The sequence below is a fragment of the Bos grunniens genome, chromosome 4 (assembly GCF_055505025.1).
Source record: "Bos grunniens cultivar Pamir isolate PY7600 chromosome 4, Bosgru_T2T1.0, whole genome shotgun sequence".
Classification (NCBI taxonomy): domain Eukaryota; kingdom Metazoa; phylum Chordata; class Mammalia; order Artiodactyla; family Bovidae; genus Bos; species Bos grunniens.
The window spans coordinates 104,805,958-104,825,151 of record NC_141168.1 but is presented as its reverse complement, the minus strand read 5'-3'; the positions used below and the strand labels follow the sequence as shown (position 1 = coordinate 104,825,151).

The following is a 19,194-nucleotide window of genomic DNA, read 5'->3' as shown; positions in this document are numbered from 1 at the left end:
GCCAGAAATCCAGTTCACGCATATTTTCCTTGCTCTGCTGGTGTATTTGACACCACCCATTGCTTTCTTCTTGGAGCCCTTCCTCCTCGGCTCCCCTAACATGGTACTCTGGATTCAGCCTGTCTTCATGCTGTACGGAATGCTCTCTCTCTCCAGCTGCTGTAAAATGCAGGACTCCAACCTTAGCTCTCTTTCTCAGAGCTGTCTTTCATCCCCACAGCTTCAATTATTAACTTAAAGGGCCTATTTTCCAAAAGTATATTCAGGGAAACATTAGTTCTCCTGAATGTTAATCGGCAATCATCTCTAAAAGTACTTTTTGCCTGATGTTAGAAGGGAACTCTCTGTGTATGTTTCCACTCCCTGCTGCCCACCGTGCCCCCCACCCCCTTGCCAAAAAAACCAGATCTCATAGTCTGGTTAGTCAGTTTTAAATTTTAAACATTTGAAATATTTGAAATGCTACAAATACATTTATATTTCACATTCTCATGTTTAAGGCTAATGACTCAATTTTAGCCAATATTTTTAATAATACGTAGACATCTAAGCTATCAATTACTGTTTTAATAGAATTAAAAATAGAACACTAGTAAGTATATGGATTTTATTTTTACTTTGCTCATATATAATTCTTCAGAAAATTTATATGGGTATTGATGACTGCACCTAAGAACTGTAGTAATATCTGACACCTTAGAGGTTGTAGGTCTTATTGATGAATTTGGGTGTTTTCCTATTGACATATAAAGATATTATTCAACAAGTGTTTCTAAAATGTGTTGAATAAATCTATGCCATGTTGTGAAAGTGCCACTTCATCAGGTTATATTTCTTACTACTCTGTGAGATTGTATAAACATTTGAAAAAAAAAATTATGGACTTTGATGTCTCAAGGATGTATCCCAAGTCTTCTTTTCCCTTACTGTGTGTGTGTTTTTTAAATGTCAACTTGGCTGTTTATTAAGAAAACATGTGTTGAACTCTTCCTATAAGCTTGGTTTTGTGACAGATGTTAGGAAAATGAAGATGAATAATACATACTTGCTGTCTAGCAAAGCTCAAAAGCTAGTGGCCATAATTTTAAGCCAGAAGTAAACGTCTTTGACATAGCAAGAATAACATCAAATTTCTCCTAAGCTGGCTTCTTCTTATCAAGACCAGAACTCAGCCGTCTGCTTCCCTTCCCCTACCACTGTGGATTCCATACCTTGAGGCCAGGCTGTCCTTTCCCAGGTGGTCCTTCAGGGCCTCTTGCCCCCGGAAGCCCTGCTTCTCCCTAGAGAAAATGGCACCAGTGTCTTAGTTGATCCTGCATAGCCAATGTGAATACACCCGCCTTGTCTCTGCTTGGATCCTCCAGTACAGAAAAGACCTTCACTCTAGTCTCAAATTTAATTTGGAAGTTTACCAACATGAATAATTTAATATCAAACTTCAGTTTAGCTCAGAGCAGCTGAAATATTGTGAAAAAGTCCAATTTCCCAGCCAGTTGCCAAAGCAATAAGCTCACTTTCTTTTGGCTCTTCGTTCACATTTGGTGGTTTGTTTTTTGAAAAAACAAGAAAGACCTTCAGCCTTACCATCTGCTGTTTTTCTCTACTTATATTGAAAAATGAGTATTTCAAATGTCAACTCAAAATATTTCAGGAAATCTTTATAATGGCCTTACTTCCTGAATACATTTACAGACTTTTCCTTTTTGGAGGGGAGGAAAAAAAGCCTTTTTCTCAAACTTTAAATAAAAGTGCTTTCTAGGAATCCCAAAGGGAGTAGGTCCCTGGAACACCATGGCCAAAACACCAGAGAAAAGACAGAGGTCGTAAGATACTTACTTGGGCTTTGAATTGGTGCTCTTTTATCTGGACTAAGTGAAAAAGGAAATTTAGAGTTGTGGGATATTATTTTCTTAAAGAGACTAAGTTCGTCTTGAACGGTTTCATTTGAGCTCTTGCAGGACCAAGATATATGTGGTTTAATAGTTTTATTCCAATAATATGGAAAACAGTGTTACCTTCTTCCCTGCAGCTCCATCTTCTCCTGGTACTCCTGGCTGTCCTGGTAGCCCTATTGAGCCTGGCTCCCCCTGGTGGATAAGGAGAGATTTTTATTTCCCAGAAGCTCACATTTATCATGGAACTTCACTTTAAGGTACTTGCAGTGGGATGCATCTTATTACAATATCTGAGAAAAGCCTAGGAGCAGGGAAATCTGAATAGTAATTAACAGTCATTAAGCTACTTGACCTTGGGCAAATTACTTAACATCTCCAGATCTCAGTTTTGGATTATGTTGTTTATTATCAGTTAAACTGTGACCAGCTCCCTCCCCTAAAAGATATGTTGAAGTCCTAAACCTTGGCACCAGTGAATGGGCCTTATTTGGTAACAAAGTTGACATGAGGTCATTATTGTGGGTCCTAATCCAGTGTGACTGGTATCCTTATGAGAGGAAAATATAATGTGAAGACAGACACATAGGGAGAACCCCATGTGACAAGAGAGCCAAGATTAGAGTAATATAGCTACAAGCCAAGGAATGCCAGGGATTGGCCACCACCAGAAGCTAAGAGGCAGAGGAAAATTGTCCCTGATAGGTTTTGGAGAAAGTGTGGCCCTGCAGACACCTTGATTTTTTACTTTTAGCCTCTAGAACCGTGAGAAAATAAATTTCTGTTATGTTAAGAAATTTGTGGTAATTTGTGACAGCAGCCCCTAAAAACTAGTGTAAAAATGAGATGAAATAATGGGGACCCAAACATTGCTTCGAACTGTAAAATTCACTTATTATACCCTCTTTGAAGTCAATTTATAATTTAAGTCCTTTAAAATGTTCAGAGAAAACACATGATAGTATCAAACAGTATAACGCTGTCCTTGTTGTTTAGTCATGTCTGACTCTTTGCAAACCAATGGACTGTAGCCCGCCAGGCTCCTCTGTCTGTGGGATTCTCCAGGCGAGAACACTGGAGTGGGCTGCCATTTCCTTCTCCAGGGAAATGTGTCCTTACTGCATGTATTCAGAGCAAAAAATATTGAAAATAATGAAAAATCATTTCAACTAAACTCAAGTTTAAAAACTAGTGAAAAAAGCACAGTGAACCTAAGAGTAAATAGTAGTGATAGTAATATTAGTTGCTCAGTCATCTCCGACTCTGGAGAAGGAAATGGCAGCCCACTCCAGTGTTCTTGCCTGGAGAATCCTAGGGACGGGGGAGCCTGGTGGCTGCCGTCTGTGGGGTCACACAGAGTCAGAGACGACTGAAGTGACTTAGCAGCAGCAGCATCTCCGACTCTTTGCAACCCCATGGACTGTAGCCTACCAGGCTCGTCCGCCGTGGAGTTCTTCAGGCAAGAATACTGAAGTGGGTGGCCATTTCCTTCTGCAAAAGTAAATAGTAAGATATAATAAAAATGAGAGAAAATCATAAACTTGCTGGCAAAAATCAAGAAGAATAACAAAATTAAAAGGTAATAAAAACTTAAACATACTAAGAAAAGAAATAAACTGTAATGATAAATATTTGTAAAAGAAAAGGCATAAAAAAACAGTATTAGGAATGAAAGGTGAATCTATATACATAGAAAAATTTTAGTTATAGAAAATTTCTGTGATAATCTCAAACAAATATATTGGAAACATTAATACATGGATAATCTTCAAGAAAAATATAAATTACATAAATGACATAAGAAGGAATGGAAAAGCTAAATAAACCAATGCAATTAAATAAATTCAGTCAGTAATTGCAAGTCTGGACTTCCTCTCCCTCCAGGATCACAGGCTTAGTTGACTTTCCAGTCAAACTTACTAAATTTTTAAACATCTGAAGAACAGATATCCCCTCTCTTGTTTCTAAAACATAGAAAAAGAGGGAACTCTATCCAATTTATTTTATGAGGCTAATAAAACTTTGATTTAAAAAACCATACAAGATAAGAAAACTAAATTATAGACCAGTCTACCTAAGAAAAAGATTCCAACTTCAGGTTCTCATGTAAATGAAAGAATTTGTGTGTGTGTGTGTGTGTGTGTGTGTGTTAGTTGCTCAGTCATGTCCAACTGTTTGCGACCCCATAGACGGTAGCCTCCAAGGCTCCTCCGTCCATGGATTCTCCAGGCAAGAATACTGGAGTGGGTTGCCATTCTCTTCTCCAGGGAATCTTTCCGACTCAGGGGTTGAACCCAGGTCTCCTGCATTGCAGGCGTATACTTTACCACCTAAGCCACCAGGGAAGCCTTGGAAGAATAGGAACCAGATTTAACTTCCCACCTGATGCAACTAAAAAAGCAGATAAAATACATGAAACAGTGACATTCCTGCTACAGTTTCCCAAGTTTACTATCTGGATAAAGTTTCCAGGCCATTGTTCAGGGAGAGAGAATCCAGGGAAAGTCCAGAAGTCTCTCTAATTTAAGGCGACAAAGCTAAGAGTCTGGATAAGCCAAGATATCAAAAATTCACAAAATAGATTACCAGAGAGGAAGGTGTGACATGAAGAGAGCGATGAAGATCTACTGAGCATCCCCCTTGAGTGTTTAAGTGAATACTGTTCAGCACAGAGTGAAGAAATTACCCCAGGCCATGAAAACAACCACTCGAAAGGATCAGAGAACTGAGGCAGGAGAGATATGGTGCCTGCTCCCAGCGGCAAGACAAAACTTCACAGTGCTGAGGGCATAGATGAGTTCTTTAAAGAGTACTGCCTTAGTAGTGGGGGAAAATTAGCCCCAGACTAGATACCGCTCCTGTCCTACCTAACAAATCTTAAAAGCAAGATCAGAATGCTTTGAGCATTACTGTTTTCAAGTAATGTAGAAGCATCTAAGAAAAAGCATCTAAGAAAAAAAGCTCAAAAATATTTATAGGAATACAAAAAATATCTAGCACCTAAAAAGGTAAACTTCACAATGTTTGGCAGTGAATCAAAAGCTATTGAGGATTCAGAAAAGCTGCAGAAACATAACACAGGGGATAGAATTCATGAATAACATTAGGACAGTTATTATACTGCATTCCATATGTTCAAGAAACCAAAGGAAAATTAAAACTTGTTAATAGACATGATGCTTTCTAAGGCCCACTTGACTTCACATTCCAGGATGTCTGGCTCTAGGTGAGTGATCACACCATCGTGATTATCTGGGTTGTGAAGCTCTTTTTTGTACAGTTCTTCTGTGTATTCTTGCCACCTCTTCTTAATATCTTCTGCTTCTGTTAGGTCCCTACCATTTCTGTCCTTTATCGAGCCCATCTTTGCATGAAATTTTCCCTTGGTATCTTTAATTTTCTTGAAGAGATCTCTAGTCTTTCCCATTCTGTTGTTTTCCTCTATTTCTTTGCATTGATCCCTGAGGAAGGCTTTCTATCTCTTCTTGCTATTCTTTGGAACTATGCATTCAGATGTTTATATCTTTCCTTTTTTCCTCTGCTTTTCACTTCTCTTCTTTTCACAGCTATTTGTAAGGCCTCCCCAGATAGCCATTCTTGCTTTTTTTTGCATTTCTTTTCCATGAGGATGGCCTTGATCCCTGTCGCCTGTATAATGTCATGAACCTCCTTCCATAGTTCATCAGGCACTCTATCAGATCTAGCCCCTTAAATCTATTTCTCACTTCCACTGTATAATCATAAGGGATTTGATTTAGGTCATACCTGAATGGTGTAGTGGTTTTCCCTACTTTCTTCAATTTAAGTCTGAATTTGGCAATAAGGAGTTCATGATCTGAGCCACAGTGAGCTCCCGGTCTTATTTTTGCTGACTGTACAGAGCTTCTCCATCTTTGGCTGCAAAGAATATAAATATCTGTTGCTTAGAAAGCATCACTATGAACAAAGCTAGTGGAGGTGATGGAATTCCAGTTGAGCTATTTCAAATCCTGAAAGTGCTGCAACCCAATATTGCAGCAAATTTGGAAAACTCAGCAGTGGCCACAGGACTGGAAAAGGTCAGTTTTCATTCCAAGCCCAAAGAAAGGTAATGCCAAAGAATGCTCAGACTACTGCACAATTGCACTCATCTCACACGCTAGTAAAGGAATGCTCAAAATTCTCCAAGCCAGGCTTCAGCAATACGTGAACCGTGAACTTCAAGCTGGTTTTAGAAAAGGCAAAGGAAGCAGACATCAAATTGCCAACATCTGCTGAATCATGGAAAAAGCAAGAGAGTTCCAGAAAAACATCTATTTCTGCTTTATTGACTATGCCAAAGCCTTTGACTGTGTGGATCACAATAAACTGTGGAAAATTCTGAAAGAGATGGGAATACCAGACCACCTGACCTGCCTCTTGAGAAACCTATATGCAGGTCAGGAAGCAACAGTTAGAACTGGACATGGAACAACAGACTGGTTCCAAATAGGAAAAGAAGTACGTCAAGGCTGGATATTGTCACCCTGCTTATTTAACTTACATGCAGAGTACATCATGAGAAATGCTGGACTGGAAGAAGCACAAACTGGAATCAAGATTGCCAGGAGAAATATCAATAACCTCAGATATGCAGATGATACCACCCTTATGGCAGAAAGTGAAGAGGAACTAAAAAGCCTCTTGATGAAAGTGAAAGTGGAGAATGAAAAAGTTGGCTTAAAGCTCAACATTCAGAAAACAAAGATCATGGCATCTGGTCCCATTACTTCATGGGAAATAGATGGGGAAACAGTGGAAGCAGTGTCAGATTATTTTGGGGGGCTCCAAAATCACTGCATATGGTGATTGCAGCCATGAAATTAAAAGACGCTTACTCCTTGGAAGAAAAGTTATGACCAACCTAGACAGCATATTCAAAAGCAGAGACATTACTTTGCCAACAAAGGTCCATCTAGTCAAGGCTATGGTTTTTCCAGTGGTCATGTATGGATGTGAGAGTTGGACTGTGAAGAAAGCTGAGTGCCAAAGAATTGATGCTTTTGAACTGTGGTGTTGGAGAAGACTCTTGAGAGTCCCTTGGACTGCAAGGAGATCCAACCAGTCCATTCTGAAGGAGATCAGCCCTGGGATTTCTTTGGAAGGAATGATGCTGAGGCTGAAACTCCAGTACTTTGGCCACCTGATGCAAAGAGCTGACTCGTTGGAAAAGACTCTGATGCTGGGAGGGATTGGGGGCAGGAGGAGAAGGGGACAACAGAGGATGAGATGGCTGGATGGCACCACTGACTCAATGGACGTGAGTCTGAGTGAACTCTGGGAATTGGTGATGGACAGGGAGGCCTGGTGTGCTGTGATTCATGGGGCCGCAAAGAGTTGGACACAACCTTGTGACTGAACTGAACTCAACTGACTTTCCTTATAGACACGTTATAGTTAATTGAAAAGTACAAAAAAAGGAACAATTCACAATCATAAAAATGTACCCAAGGTACCTTTTTAACTAAAAAAAGTAGAAGATGTTTATGGATAAAATGAAAACTATTTTTGTGAAAAAGTAGAGAGTTTTACTCTGTGGTTCGAAAGACTCAATGTTTAATCTGAAGATTCAGTGCAATTTCAAAAACTCTGATGGAATATTTTGTCAAATTTGACAAGCCATTTCTAAAATGTATATATTAGAACCAAGAATAGCCAGGGAAGAAGATGACAGTATTTTCCCTATGGATGATAAAACATTATAAATCTATCATAATCCAGACAGAGAGATAGTAGCACTGAGAGATATTAATAGGCAAATGGAGTGTCATAAAGAACTCAGGCACTGATATTCACACATATAGAAACTTGATACATAACACTGGAGGTATTACAAGTCAGTGTGGCAATTTAATAACTGATGCTAGGATATTTGGTTATCATATAGGGAAAACTAGATTTCCTACCTTGTCCTAGCCACAAAAATAAATTCCAAGTGTATTAAAGATGTAAATTTTAAAAAGTAAAACACTGACATTTTCAAAAGAAAATAAGTAAAAATATATTATGACTTTAGGGTCAAGACATGTTTTAAAATAATATTCCAAAAACCCAAACCATAAAGGGATAGAAATACATCAAAATCGAAAACTTCTATGCACTGAAAAGCCCTCTAAGTAAAGTGAAAAAGGCAAACCGTATCTTAAGCTCTGAGAGGAATACTCAGTATCCAAAAAATGAGCATCTACAGGAATTTATAAAAAAGAAAAACCGAGGTCCATTAAACAGTCAAAAACTGTTCAGTTAGATATCAGGGAATAAGAACTGAACCAATGAGATGTTTTTTTTTTTACACATTTCACACTGGCAAGAATGTAGCGAAAAGGGCATTGCTGTCTGTTGCTGGAAGGAAGATAATCTGGTCCGAACACTGTACCCATTGTCTATTTGGAGCAGAATTTTCACAATATGAAAACTGAAAACTTGTATACTCTGTGATCTTCCAATTCACAGCAATCTGTCATCTACTGATAGGAGAAATTTATATCCTTACACAAGACGAAACCCAGAGAATGTTTATGGCAGCATTATTAGCAAATGCACAAAATAGAAAGCAATTTAAATGTCCATCAGTAATGAAGTATTCTCATACAGTGTAGTATTGCAAAGCAATTAAACTGAAGCAAAGGCATATAAAAACACGAGACACAAGGCTGAGTATAAATATATTGCTGAATGATATATTATGTAAAGTTCAAGAATACAAACAAGCAATATATGGCTTATGAATAAAATTGTGGGAAAATCATATAAACTTTGAAAGAATGATAAACACTAAATTCATGATAATGATTATGTCTGGGGAGGGAAGAGGGGACAGCAGAATTGGGGAGCACAGACAGAGACCTTCAGCTATCTCTGCAATACTTCTTTAAAACATTTTAGAATACATGTGGCAAAATGTTGATACTTGATAAAGCTGGGTTGTGGAATACATGGGTGTTCTTTGTTATTCTCTACAGTAGGGAGTGTATTTTAAGTATTTCATTTTTTAAAATGAAAGAAGCTTAAGATTACATGTCTATTTAGTGCAAGATTGGGATTTGAATTCAGGTAGTCTAAGTGCCTCATAGTCTTGCTACCCTATATGGCCCCTCTGAAATTGGCGTGAAATGACATAATATGTATATATACACATATATACTATAGACACGTATAGACATAAACATATATATGTATATACATGTATATGTACATGGCATATTTAGTACTTAGCACATTGTATGACAGCAAAACCATTCAGCAAACGGCAGCTATTATCACTCTATTAGTATATTTTTTGTCTCTTGCAATTATATGTTTATGTAAATGAAATTTGTACATATTTGTCTTAGACTGTATCTTACATATTATTTTAATACCCAAACTCTCTTAAGAATCATGACGGTGACTTCAGAACAATGATGGATATTAATCCTCAGCATGGCTTGCCAGATTCTAGATGCCTTCAGGATGAGTTATCGAAATTGTAAAGGGTAAAACAAGGATTCATTTATTATTCATCAGCACTTATTGAGTACCTATTGTGTCCCTCAAACTGAGGATTTATTAATAAAGAAGAAAAGGAAATAGAGCCCCTGCCCCAGTGGGGTATTACTGTTCAATGGAGATATAAAGCAAGCCATATATGTGATTATAATTTTATTAATAGCCACACTTACAACTTTAAAAAAAACAAATAAAGACAATTCTAATAATATATTTTACTTAATACATCTGAAATTTTGTCATTTCAACATGTACTCCATATACAAATATATTAATCATATAGTTTACATTCATTTTTTGTACCAAGCTTTGTAATCCAGAGTGTATAGTACCTTTGTAGCAAACTCTTAGTTCATACCAGCCACATGTCAAGTATTCAGTAACGCCATGTGGCAAGTGCCTGCCGTTTCTAGAGGGCAGCATGTTTCTAGAGGGTGTAGTACAATGAAGAGTAATTCAAAAAACATGCAAGTTAAGTGGTAAAATCAAGGGGAACAAAAAGTGTGCTTTTAAATAACTGGGTAACAGTAGTGGGGTAGACATACTTTAGGTTTAGTAAATGAATTTTGAGGAAGTATCTTTTGAGCTGAGACCTGAAGGATGAGAAGGAGCCAGCCACAAAACAAGAGAAGGGAAGTAAGCTTTAGTGAAATTCTACTAAACTTTTATAATATGGCAGGCAACAATGTTCTTAAAGAATCACTCTGAAAGAGGTGAAAGAGGACCTCTAACGCTAATTAATTAATAATAGAAACACAGTCATCATTAAAATAAACTAATGTTTTGGTTCTTCTTAAACCATATGAGTTAAGCATGAGACTCTCTTCTGAATAAATATTCTCCTCTGAATATAAATGAAGCTTTACATAATATGACATAAATTAGCTTATGATAACTAGCTTAGACAGGAGAAGGCAATGGCACCCCACTCCAGGACTCTTGCCTGGAAAATCCCATGGATGGAGGAGCCTGGTGGGCTGCAGTCCATGGGGTCGCAGAGAGTCAGACGCGACTGAGCGACTTCACTTTCCCTTTTCACTGTCATGCACTGGAGAAGGAAATGGCACCCCACTCCAGTGTTCTTGCCTGGAGAATCGCAGGGACGGGGGAGCCTGGTGGGCTGCCGTCTATGGGGTCGCACAGAGTTGGACACGACTGAAGCGACTTAGCAGCAGCAGCAGCAGCTTAGACAACTCACCTTTGGACCTTGTACTCCGAGCCCCACTGGTCCTCTAGGGCCTGTAGGGCCCATCTGGCCAACTTCTCCCTAGTGAGGAAAGAGTATTTGAAGAGTATTTGACTCTAGCACCAAAATAAAAATAACACATACCTTACCTTTGATCTCCTAAGAGCAAAACATATCAGCAAAATAAGATAAAACTGAGTTTCATATACTCCATTCACATATGTGTATATATGCATTTATCTATTCAAATATAGATATATTTCAGGCAAATAGATATATGTACATATATATGTATATATGGTCTGATTTAAAAGACAGGCTGTGTATAATACTCAAAATTGACTTTGAGTCCCCAGGAAGGGCACGTGAAAAAGATCAGCAGTTACAATCCACAGCAACTATAATTGACACATGAGAAACCAAGATTACCGCTGATCCAAAGCAGTATCCTAACCAGAGAGAACAACCTGAGCTTTCACCATTGACCTCAAATCAGAAATTTCAAGGACAGTAACTGTATTCTATTGAGCTACTTCTCACAGGGGACTCTCGAAGGAATCTACTGAAAGGAAGGTACTCTCAGAGAAGTGAAGTGAAAGTCACTCAGTCGTGTCCGACTCTTTGCGACCCCATGGACTATACAGTCCATGGATTCTCCAGGCCAGCATACTGGAGTGGGTAGCCTTTCCCTTCTCCAGGGGATCTTCCCAACCCAGGGATTGAACTCAGGTCTCCCACATTGCAAGCGGATTCTTTACCAGCTGAGCCACCAGGGGAGCCACAAGGGAAACGCTCAGAGAAGTGTTGATTTAATAATGCTTAGTGATTCTTTGAAGCAACATTAAGGACAGCTGGTTAAACAGTGTCATGCTTCTCCCCAAAGGATAAATAAGGATAAATAATTTATCTTCTAAATTAGAACATAAATTGCCTCCAAGTTCATAGAAAACTTTTATTGGCTAGGTATTTCTGACTCTGTATCTTTAAATATTTTGGTTGTGGGACCTACTGTGTGATCATTGGTGAGAATAAAAACTAGCCAACCCACAGTAACCTCTACTGATATTACTGCTTGAGTTGCTTGAATAAGGTCTCACAAGTAAAAGTAATAAAAACAATAAATTGAGATGTGGAAGTATAGTCTGCCTCCTCGGTAGCCACCGGTTCCACATTTGTGGATTTGAAAGAGTCCCCATAAAATTAAGTCCCTCTGATGAGTTTGTGATTAACCTCTCTGTCCAAAACTTTATTATTCCCTTTCTTGTCTGCGCTGTTCCCATTAGGGTTAAGAAGTATCAAAGAAACGGGGGGATTGAAACTGAGCAGGACCCTGTGGATCCCTCCTGGGTTCAAAAGCTCCTCCATTTCCCCTACTTCTTGTTTGTAGATAGACTTGAGTCTCCTGGGCCAGAGTTCCAAAGAGCAGGCACAGGCAGTTACTAGTTAGGGAAGAGAAGGAATGCAGAAACAAAGGAAAACCAGTTAAACAAGAAAAGTACTGACAATCGTTCAGGGATAAAGCAGTTCCTTCTCTTTAGGAACTTTAAGTCTTAGGGACTGGCATAACAATCTGATGGATATCTCTGAGATGTTCTTTAAGAACTAAGATCTGCCTCCACCACCTGCCTTTTGTTTGTAGAAGCTTAGCATCTCTGACTCCATATTGTACCTATCTGTTCTGCTGCTTTAATCGCTGAGTCATGAGCCTCTGCTCAGGTCTGCATGTAGACTTGTTAATTACTAAAGGGGTTCTGCTTGCAGATTACAGGTTATGCAAACTTACCTCACATGAGGAGATAAGAAAGTATGAACAAAAATAATGATTGTCTTGTCAAGATTTATAGGAACATCAGGACCAGACTCAGGTCAACTAACCAAGAACAAAATGTTATCACAACCCTCCTTGGGCCCTCACTGTGGTCATCCTTCTCTTCTTGATCTTAACCCTTTCCAGCTTCCCCCTTCCCTAGCAATAAAGAAGCTTGGTTTCTATCCCAAATTAGGATGGTTCTTTAGAACATTAGCATACCATCTTCTCAGTTTGTTGGCTTTCTGAAAAAAGTTGTTTTTCCTCTCCCCAACACTGTGCCTCTCGACTTACTGGCCCTTCATGCAGCAAGTGGTATGAGCTTGGACTCTGCTACAATTTAACCAACCTTGGTTGGAAAATACTCAGGAAAGAAATTCCAAAAAGTTCCAAAAGCAAAACCTGAATTTGCCACATGCCAGCAACTAAACGCTTTGTAATATTTACAATGTATTTGGTATTAGAAGTTATCTGGAGATGATTTTTTAAATACAGGGAGACATGACTAGATTAAGAGACTGGAGCATCCTAAGATTTTGATATGGGGAAGGGAGTGGGAATCCTAAAATCAACCTTCCAGCAGATGCCAAGGGACAAATGTGAAAGCTGCTAAGAGCATAAAGAATGCACATTACATTCTCTAGACCATTAGGAATATCAGTAGCATTTTGCATTAAATAGAGATCTCTGATTTTGAAGTTCATCCCCTCTGCTGCCTTCCAAATGCACTGGCCACTGACCAGAAAACAACAGTTAGAAAATAGATTAAACTCTTCTCTCATTTAGAAGGTTACCTTGGGACCAGGTGAGCCTTGTCCTGGGGGCCCTTGTGGACCAGGTGGGCCAATGGGACCTTGGATTCCCTTTAAAATAAAATTTGAAGAATAATATTAGTGAAATTAAGAAGGAATTTAAACAAGAGAAGTTTCAAATCCTCCAAAGTAAAAGTTCAGTTCACATCCCATAGTTGATTACTTGTACTCAGTTAATACTTATTGAATGGGTGGCTGAGGCTGCTAGGGGAACCACAATATGCAATTCTACCATTTTTCCATAGTAAGAGTAATTTTAACTGGCCTGCATTTCTGCTTAGAGTAAAAACCACCTTTCCTAATCCCTGTTGCAGCGGGTATTGCTTGGATTCTGTCCAATGGGATGTGAATGAGGGGATTTGTGCAATTTCATGCTGAAGGAAGGATATAGCGCTCCATCCCTGTTCCCCTCCCCCTTGCTGAAGTGATGACACGGAGCCTGCCTATCCTGGATCAGGTGGATGGGGAAAGCACTTTTGGAATGTCAGACTAACACGAATGAAGAAGCCAGAACCTCTGAAGACCTTAATGAGCAGAGGAAACACACCAGCTTGGAGTTTTAAACAGGAGAAATACAGTTTCATCTTATTAACCTATTTCACTTCTCAGTTACATACAGGCAAACCTGTATCCTAGCTGTACCAAGGGATATCTATCAGGATGTGAAATTGAAAATTTGACCTAGGCTCTAAGAAGCAAAAGCCTGCAAACACAAAACTGAAGAATGTTCTAATACTTGCCTCTCATTCACACTGTGGGTATAAAAAAGGAGAAGATATGGGATTTAATAAGGTCTTCTCCAGAGAAAAGTCTCCTAAAGTGTTTTCTTTGAAGAAAATGGGGAGAAGTTTGCCACATTATAGAAAGGGAACATCAGTGAAACCTCTGGGAGACCTTGATTTTCGTTTTTGGAACACCATGAACCAGTGTCTGACTCGTTCCAAAGAAAGCTAAAATATGCTGTGATAGCCAAGAGAGGGCTGGGTGGGGTAAGCCCGTGCATCCAGAGCTTGTCAGTGCAAAGGCCATGCAAGTTTTTTTTCCTGTGGACCAGATGTACTCTAGATTCCTGGAGTTGGCCTGGAACTGCTTTGATTTCTGTCCAAGAGGACCTGGAAGAATAATGGAACTCCAGCTGAGAGAGTCCATATAGAGTAAATATATTCCCAGAAAAGCAGAGGCTGATGGGGAGAAACAGCTGGAGGAAGAGAGTCCTTTGTCGGTGTCCCAGGAGTGGCAGTGCAGGAACCCCACCGGGAAAAATGTCAGCATCAAACATCTGTCAAGACCAGAAGACCCAAAGCCATCTGACAATAGACCAGCCAAGAAAGACTCCATGCCCTTCCCGCCTGCTCCCATCCTCCCATCCTTGATTCAGCCTGGGAGGGATCAGAAGTACATTCTATCCCATGGACCACAAGCTCATATAAAATAAATGAAGATTAAAAGGAAAATTGATACATTGACTAAATAGTTTGTATTACACAATTAAAACTGACTTGAAATTTAGAGGTAATCCTATGTATGTTTAGTCACTCAGTCATGTCTGACTCTTTGGGGACCCCAAGGACTGTAGCCCACCAGTCTCCTCTGTCCATGGGATTTTCCAGGCAAGAATACTGGGTTGGTTAGTCATTTCCTTATCAGGGAATCTTCCTGACCCAGGGATCGAACCCGCAGCTCCTGCCACATCTCCTTCATTGGAGGCACATTCTTTTACCCCTGAGCCACCATGGAAACCCCTAGAGGTGATCCTATAACTTACTCTTACCTAAAAGTGATAGGAAAGTCTGTAGCCTGATGGCAATATTTTTTCTGTGGTAGGAAAAAGAAAAAACTTTCCCCATTGATAAAAAATTTAAAGGGATGATGAAAGAAAAACTAAGACTTCGTTTTATTTATCCCCCACAGGTCACGATTATGTAAAAAATGGCTGCAAATACATGATAATTTTATGAAAAATGTGATCCTATTTTCTCCAGCTAGATGATACATCTGCTTGTTCATTTTTTAAGTACAGATATCATTCCCTTTTTCTCAGGTTAATGAAGATGAAGCACTTTGAACAATTTAAGGAAGCTAAGGTTCAGGATTTATGCTATGCTATGCTAAGTCACTTCAGTCGTGTCCGACTCTGTGTGACCCCATAGATAGCAGCCCACCAGGCTGCCCTGTTCCTGGGATTCTCCAGGCAAGAACACTGGAGTGGGTTGCCATTTCCTTCTCCAATGCATGAAAGTGAAAAGTGAAAGTGAAGTCGCTCAGTCGTGTCCGACTCTCAGCGACCCCATGGACTGCAGCCTACCAGGCTCCTCCGTCCATGGGATTTTCCAGGCATTGAACCATTATAAGAAGGGAATCCTTCCTGACTTTTACAACAGTCTACAAGTACCATGTTAGGATCCAAAAAATTAAAAACATATGTGCATATAGGCATGTACACATGTATATGTGGTTACTTATATTTCACTTTATTTTATAAGATATTTGAAGTAGTAAAGCCTCTAAATATTTAATGAAAATCTGCAGAGGCCACTTGAGAGAGATTGTAAACATGTTGCTGGAAACAGAAGTTCCCCCAGAAACAGATGAGTGGGAAAATTAATGTCTATAAGAAAAGTGAGAAGATTTAACAATAACAGTAATTCAATGGGTAAGCATGTTATAGTAAGGATAAGAAGAAAAATGGGTAACCGCCTGTGAAGAGGTTAAATTTAAATAGAATATAAATCCCTTGTCTTAAAAGGGTAAACAAGTTTTTTTCTTGTTCAGTTTACAAATGACATATTGCATTCAATTTCCTACCCAGTAGGAGTCAGCTCCATATGGTCACATACACCTTGAAAGGTTTTTACTCTTGAACAAGAAAAGAAGAGGCTGAGAAAGCAGAAGTCAAAGAGGTGTGTTGGTTTTTTTTTTTTTTCCTTTTCAAGCTGTAGAACAACTTCCACTGAGAAACAGCATCTGAAAAGACTTGGCTTTCTTTGAACCTCATTTTCAGCCCCACAATGGTGACTCAGCACCAGGAACACCACAAAACCCAGGATGTAACAGCATGGTCACTTCCAGGATCAGGAGCTTGCTGAAACTAGCAAAGAAAACGACAAAGCTGGAGAATGCCTGGTGGCATAGTCAAACCATGATCCTTATGTAGTCCAAAAACAACAGCTCTTAATTATTATCTAAATATTTATATACAGATTCATCTTGGCTTCTCCTGCACCTTAATCCTCCTGATGTATTATACTAGGACCGTTACCAAGGGGAAGGAAACAGAAAAAGGAGTAATATCCAACTTGGCTGTTGCTCGAATTAACAACAAAAAATACTGATTAATTAGCATATAATTAAAAATAAACTCAAGAATTTATGTCAATAATGATATTCTCAATTATCTCCTTTTTTATCCTTCTCTCCCTATTCTAGATAAGTGTTAGTTGTTCAGTCGTGTCCAACTCGGCAACCCTATGGACTGTAGTCCACCAGGTTCCTCTATTCATGAAATTCTCCAGGCAAGAATACTGGAGTGGGTAGCCATTCTGTTCTTCAGGAGATCTTCCCAATCCAGGGATAAAACCTGGGTCTCCCACATTGCAGGCAGATTCTTTACAGTTTGAGCCACCCATCCTAGATAAAGGAAGTACTATTTGTTCACTAGGCAATGGAATAATTTAAACCATAATCATAAATTTTAAACTTTTTGCCACTTTCTACACAAGAGGACATTCAAAATAAATTTGGATTTGTTGGTCACTTTGATTAAATGAGATCATATAGGTAGACAGTAATGTTATATTCATATTATTTCAGTTAAACAAAATTGCCTCGCTTTTTGAAAAGTTATAATCAGAAGAATTTGGAAGAGGTTCCAGCCATAAATTCAGAGACAGCCTCACAGATCTTTCCTTTCTTCTGACCAAGAGGGACCAAGAGTCATTTATAAACCTGCTCTGTGGTTTGCTTCTATTCAGGAATGGTGCCCCTTCAGTAAAGTGAGTGCCTCTAATGCTGGGCCTTGTTTAGGGTTTTTTTTTTTTTTTTTTTTCTAGATTGCTATGTGGCTAGAAAATGGGAAATACTACTCTACTGGCGTCAGAACAGAATGGGATTTCATCAGTCATAAAGATTCAAGGGGAAAAGCAAACACAACCCACCAGGTTAATAAAATATTTCGTTTCCCTTGGGAAACTAAAAGCTCCAAAACCCTCATCCTGTAAATTGGCTTTAATGTTAACAGTCACAGCACCAAGAAACACACGATTTATTTTTTAAGTCTTTGTAAGTTCTCAAAACTAGAATCTTCTGGAACCATCTTATCCCTTCCTACATACCTGTTTGGATGAAAGTGAAAGTGAAGTCGCTCAGTCGTGTCCAACTCTTTGCGACCCCATGGGCAGTAGCCTGCACCAGGCTCCTCCATCCATGGGATTTTCTAGGCAAGAGTACTGGAGTGGGTTGCCATTTCCTTCTCCAGGGAATCTTCCCGACCCAGGGATCGAACCCAGGTCTCCCTCATTGTAGACAGATGCTTTACCATCTGAGCCAACACCATTGCAATTCCACTATCAAATGTACTTATAGCTGTTTGCCGGACTGGCCTTCAGTGAACACCAGCTTTAGGCCAGAATGTTCTGTATGAAAGAGAAAGAGAGAAAGCAGCAATTACCTGTTCCCCTTGACTCCCAATTCCAGGGATGCCCATCAGTCCTTGGGGTCCCACAGGTCCCATATCCCCCTGTGTAGAAATAAGCCAGAAATTTAAGAATACAGCTAACCTCATTCTTTCACACTTTGCTAATCTTGCAATATGATGGATTAAAGTCTATCTTTTAAACCATAAAGAAGTTCAACATGGAAAGTTACAAAACACCATTGCTTTTAAATAGTGTATGGTTCAAATTTGCCAAAATAGTGAATAATGTTTTCACTATTTGGTCAAAAATGGTGTATGTTTGCACCAGCTTATATTCATCAATCATTTTTCCATAGAGAAACCAAAAATTCAAAAATTGTTTTTATAATGACACAAACACTTCTTGTTAAGATCATAGAAATATTTAAATATTTAAAACATATAAAATTCATAGGATGTAAGAAGATCAGTATTTGAGAAAGGAATTAAAGAATAATATTTTTTAAATTTCTAAATACCTTTTTCCTCCAAATCTTAACAAAAATTTTAAAACTTTTTTAAAACATTTTAAAACTTAAGAAATTATCTAAGGTAAGTGCAGCAAAATGAAAGAACTTCACCTTCTTATTCCATGAATAATTTTGAGAAATAAAGTGAGAGTTATCAGTGAGAACAATATCATTCATCCTTTCTCTGTGTATTTCCACAAATATTTTGTTTAGTGTTTATTGTGTGCTAGGAATTGCTCCAACATGGGGAAATAGCAGTGACCAAAACAGACAAAACTCTCTTTCCTCATAGATCTTTCATTTTCTTGGGGAACACAGAAGATAATAAACAAGACAGAAGAAATAATAGTATGCTGAATGATGGTACACGCTAAAGAGAAAAATAAATGGAGGAATGGAGAGATAGCTGCAATCTGGGGAAAGGTGATTGAGGATGGTCTCACTGATGAGAGGGGTAAACCAGGTAGAAACTTGGAGGAGAAGCATTCCAGGCAAAGCAAACATCCATGCAAGGAAGATGCCTAGAACATTCCAGAAACAGCAAGGAGACAATGTGGCTGGAGCTGGTGAGCATGAGGGAAAGCAGTGGAAGATGAAGTCAGGGATGTGTGTCAGTGGGCTCAGGCAGAGCAACTGATAGGGTCTTTTAGGCCATTGTGAGGGCTTTGGCTTTTCTCTACGTGAGCTGAGAAGCCACTAGAGGATTTGAGCAGAGGAGTAAAAGATCTGGCTTAGTTTTCAAACGTTCACGCTGCAAGCCACATTGAGAACAAACGGAAGAGATGTCCGTATGAGAGATGACTGTGGCCTGGATCAGGCTGTTGAGTGAAGGTGGTGGGGAGTGCTCAG

At 39.0% G+C, this 19,194-nt stretch overlaps 2 protein-coding genes across 4 annotated transcripts in view; one reads left to right on the top strand and one right to left on the bottom strand.

The window, feature by feature from the left end:
* The window catches only part of MIOS (meiosis regulator for oocyte development), a 286,003-nt gene that overhangs the window by 139,398 nt on the left and 127,411 nt on the right, over window positions 1–19,194 (top strand). The gene's annotated exons all lie outside the window — the stretch shown is intronic.
* COL28A1 (collagen type XXVIII alpha 1 chain) overlaps window positions 1–19,194 on the bottom strand; it is a 181,701-nt gene that overhangs the window by 99,885 nt on the left and 62,622 nt on the right. For both annotated transcript variants that reach the window (XM_086397682.1, XM_086397683.1), the window contains exons 16-20: window positions 17,870–17,938; window positions 13,186–13,254; window positions 10,597–10,665; window positions 2,016–2,087; window positions 1,212–1,280 (exon numbers count right to left, since the gene is read on the bottom strand). In XM_086397682.1, coding sequence (XP_086253808.1) covers window positions 1,212–1,280; window positions 2,016–2,087; window positions 10,597–10,665; window positions 13,186–13,254; window positions 17,870–17,938 — 348 coding nt within the window. The remainder of the gene's footprint in view (window positions 1–1,211; window positions 1,281–2,015; window positions 2,088–10,596; window positions 10,666–13,185; window positions 13,255–17,869; window positions 17,939–19,194) is intronic.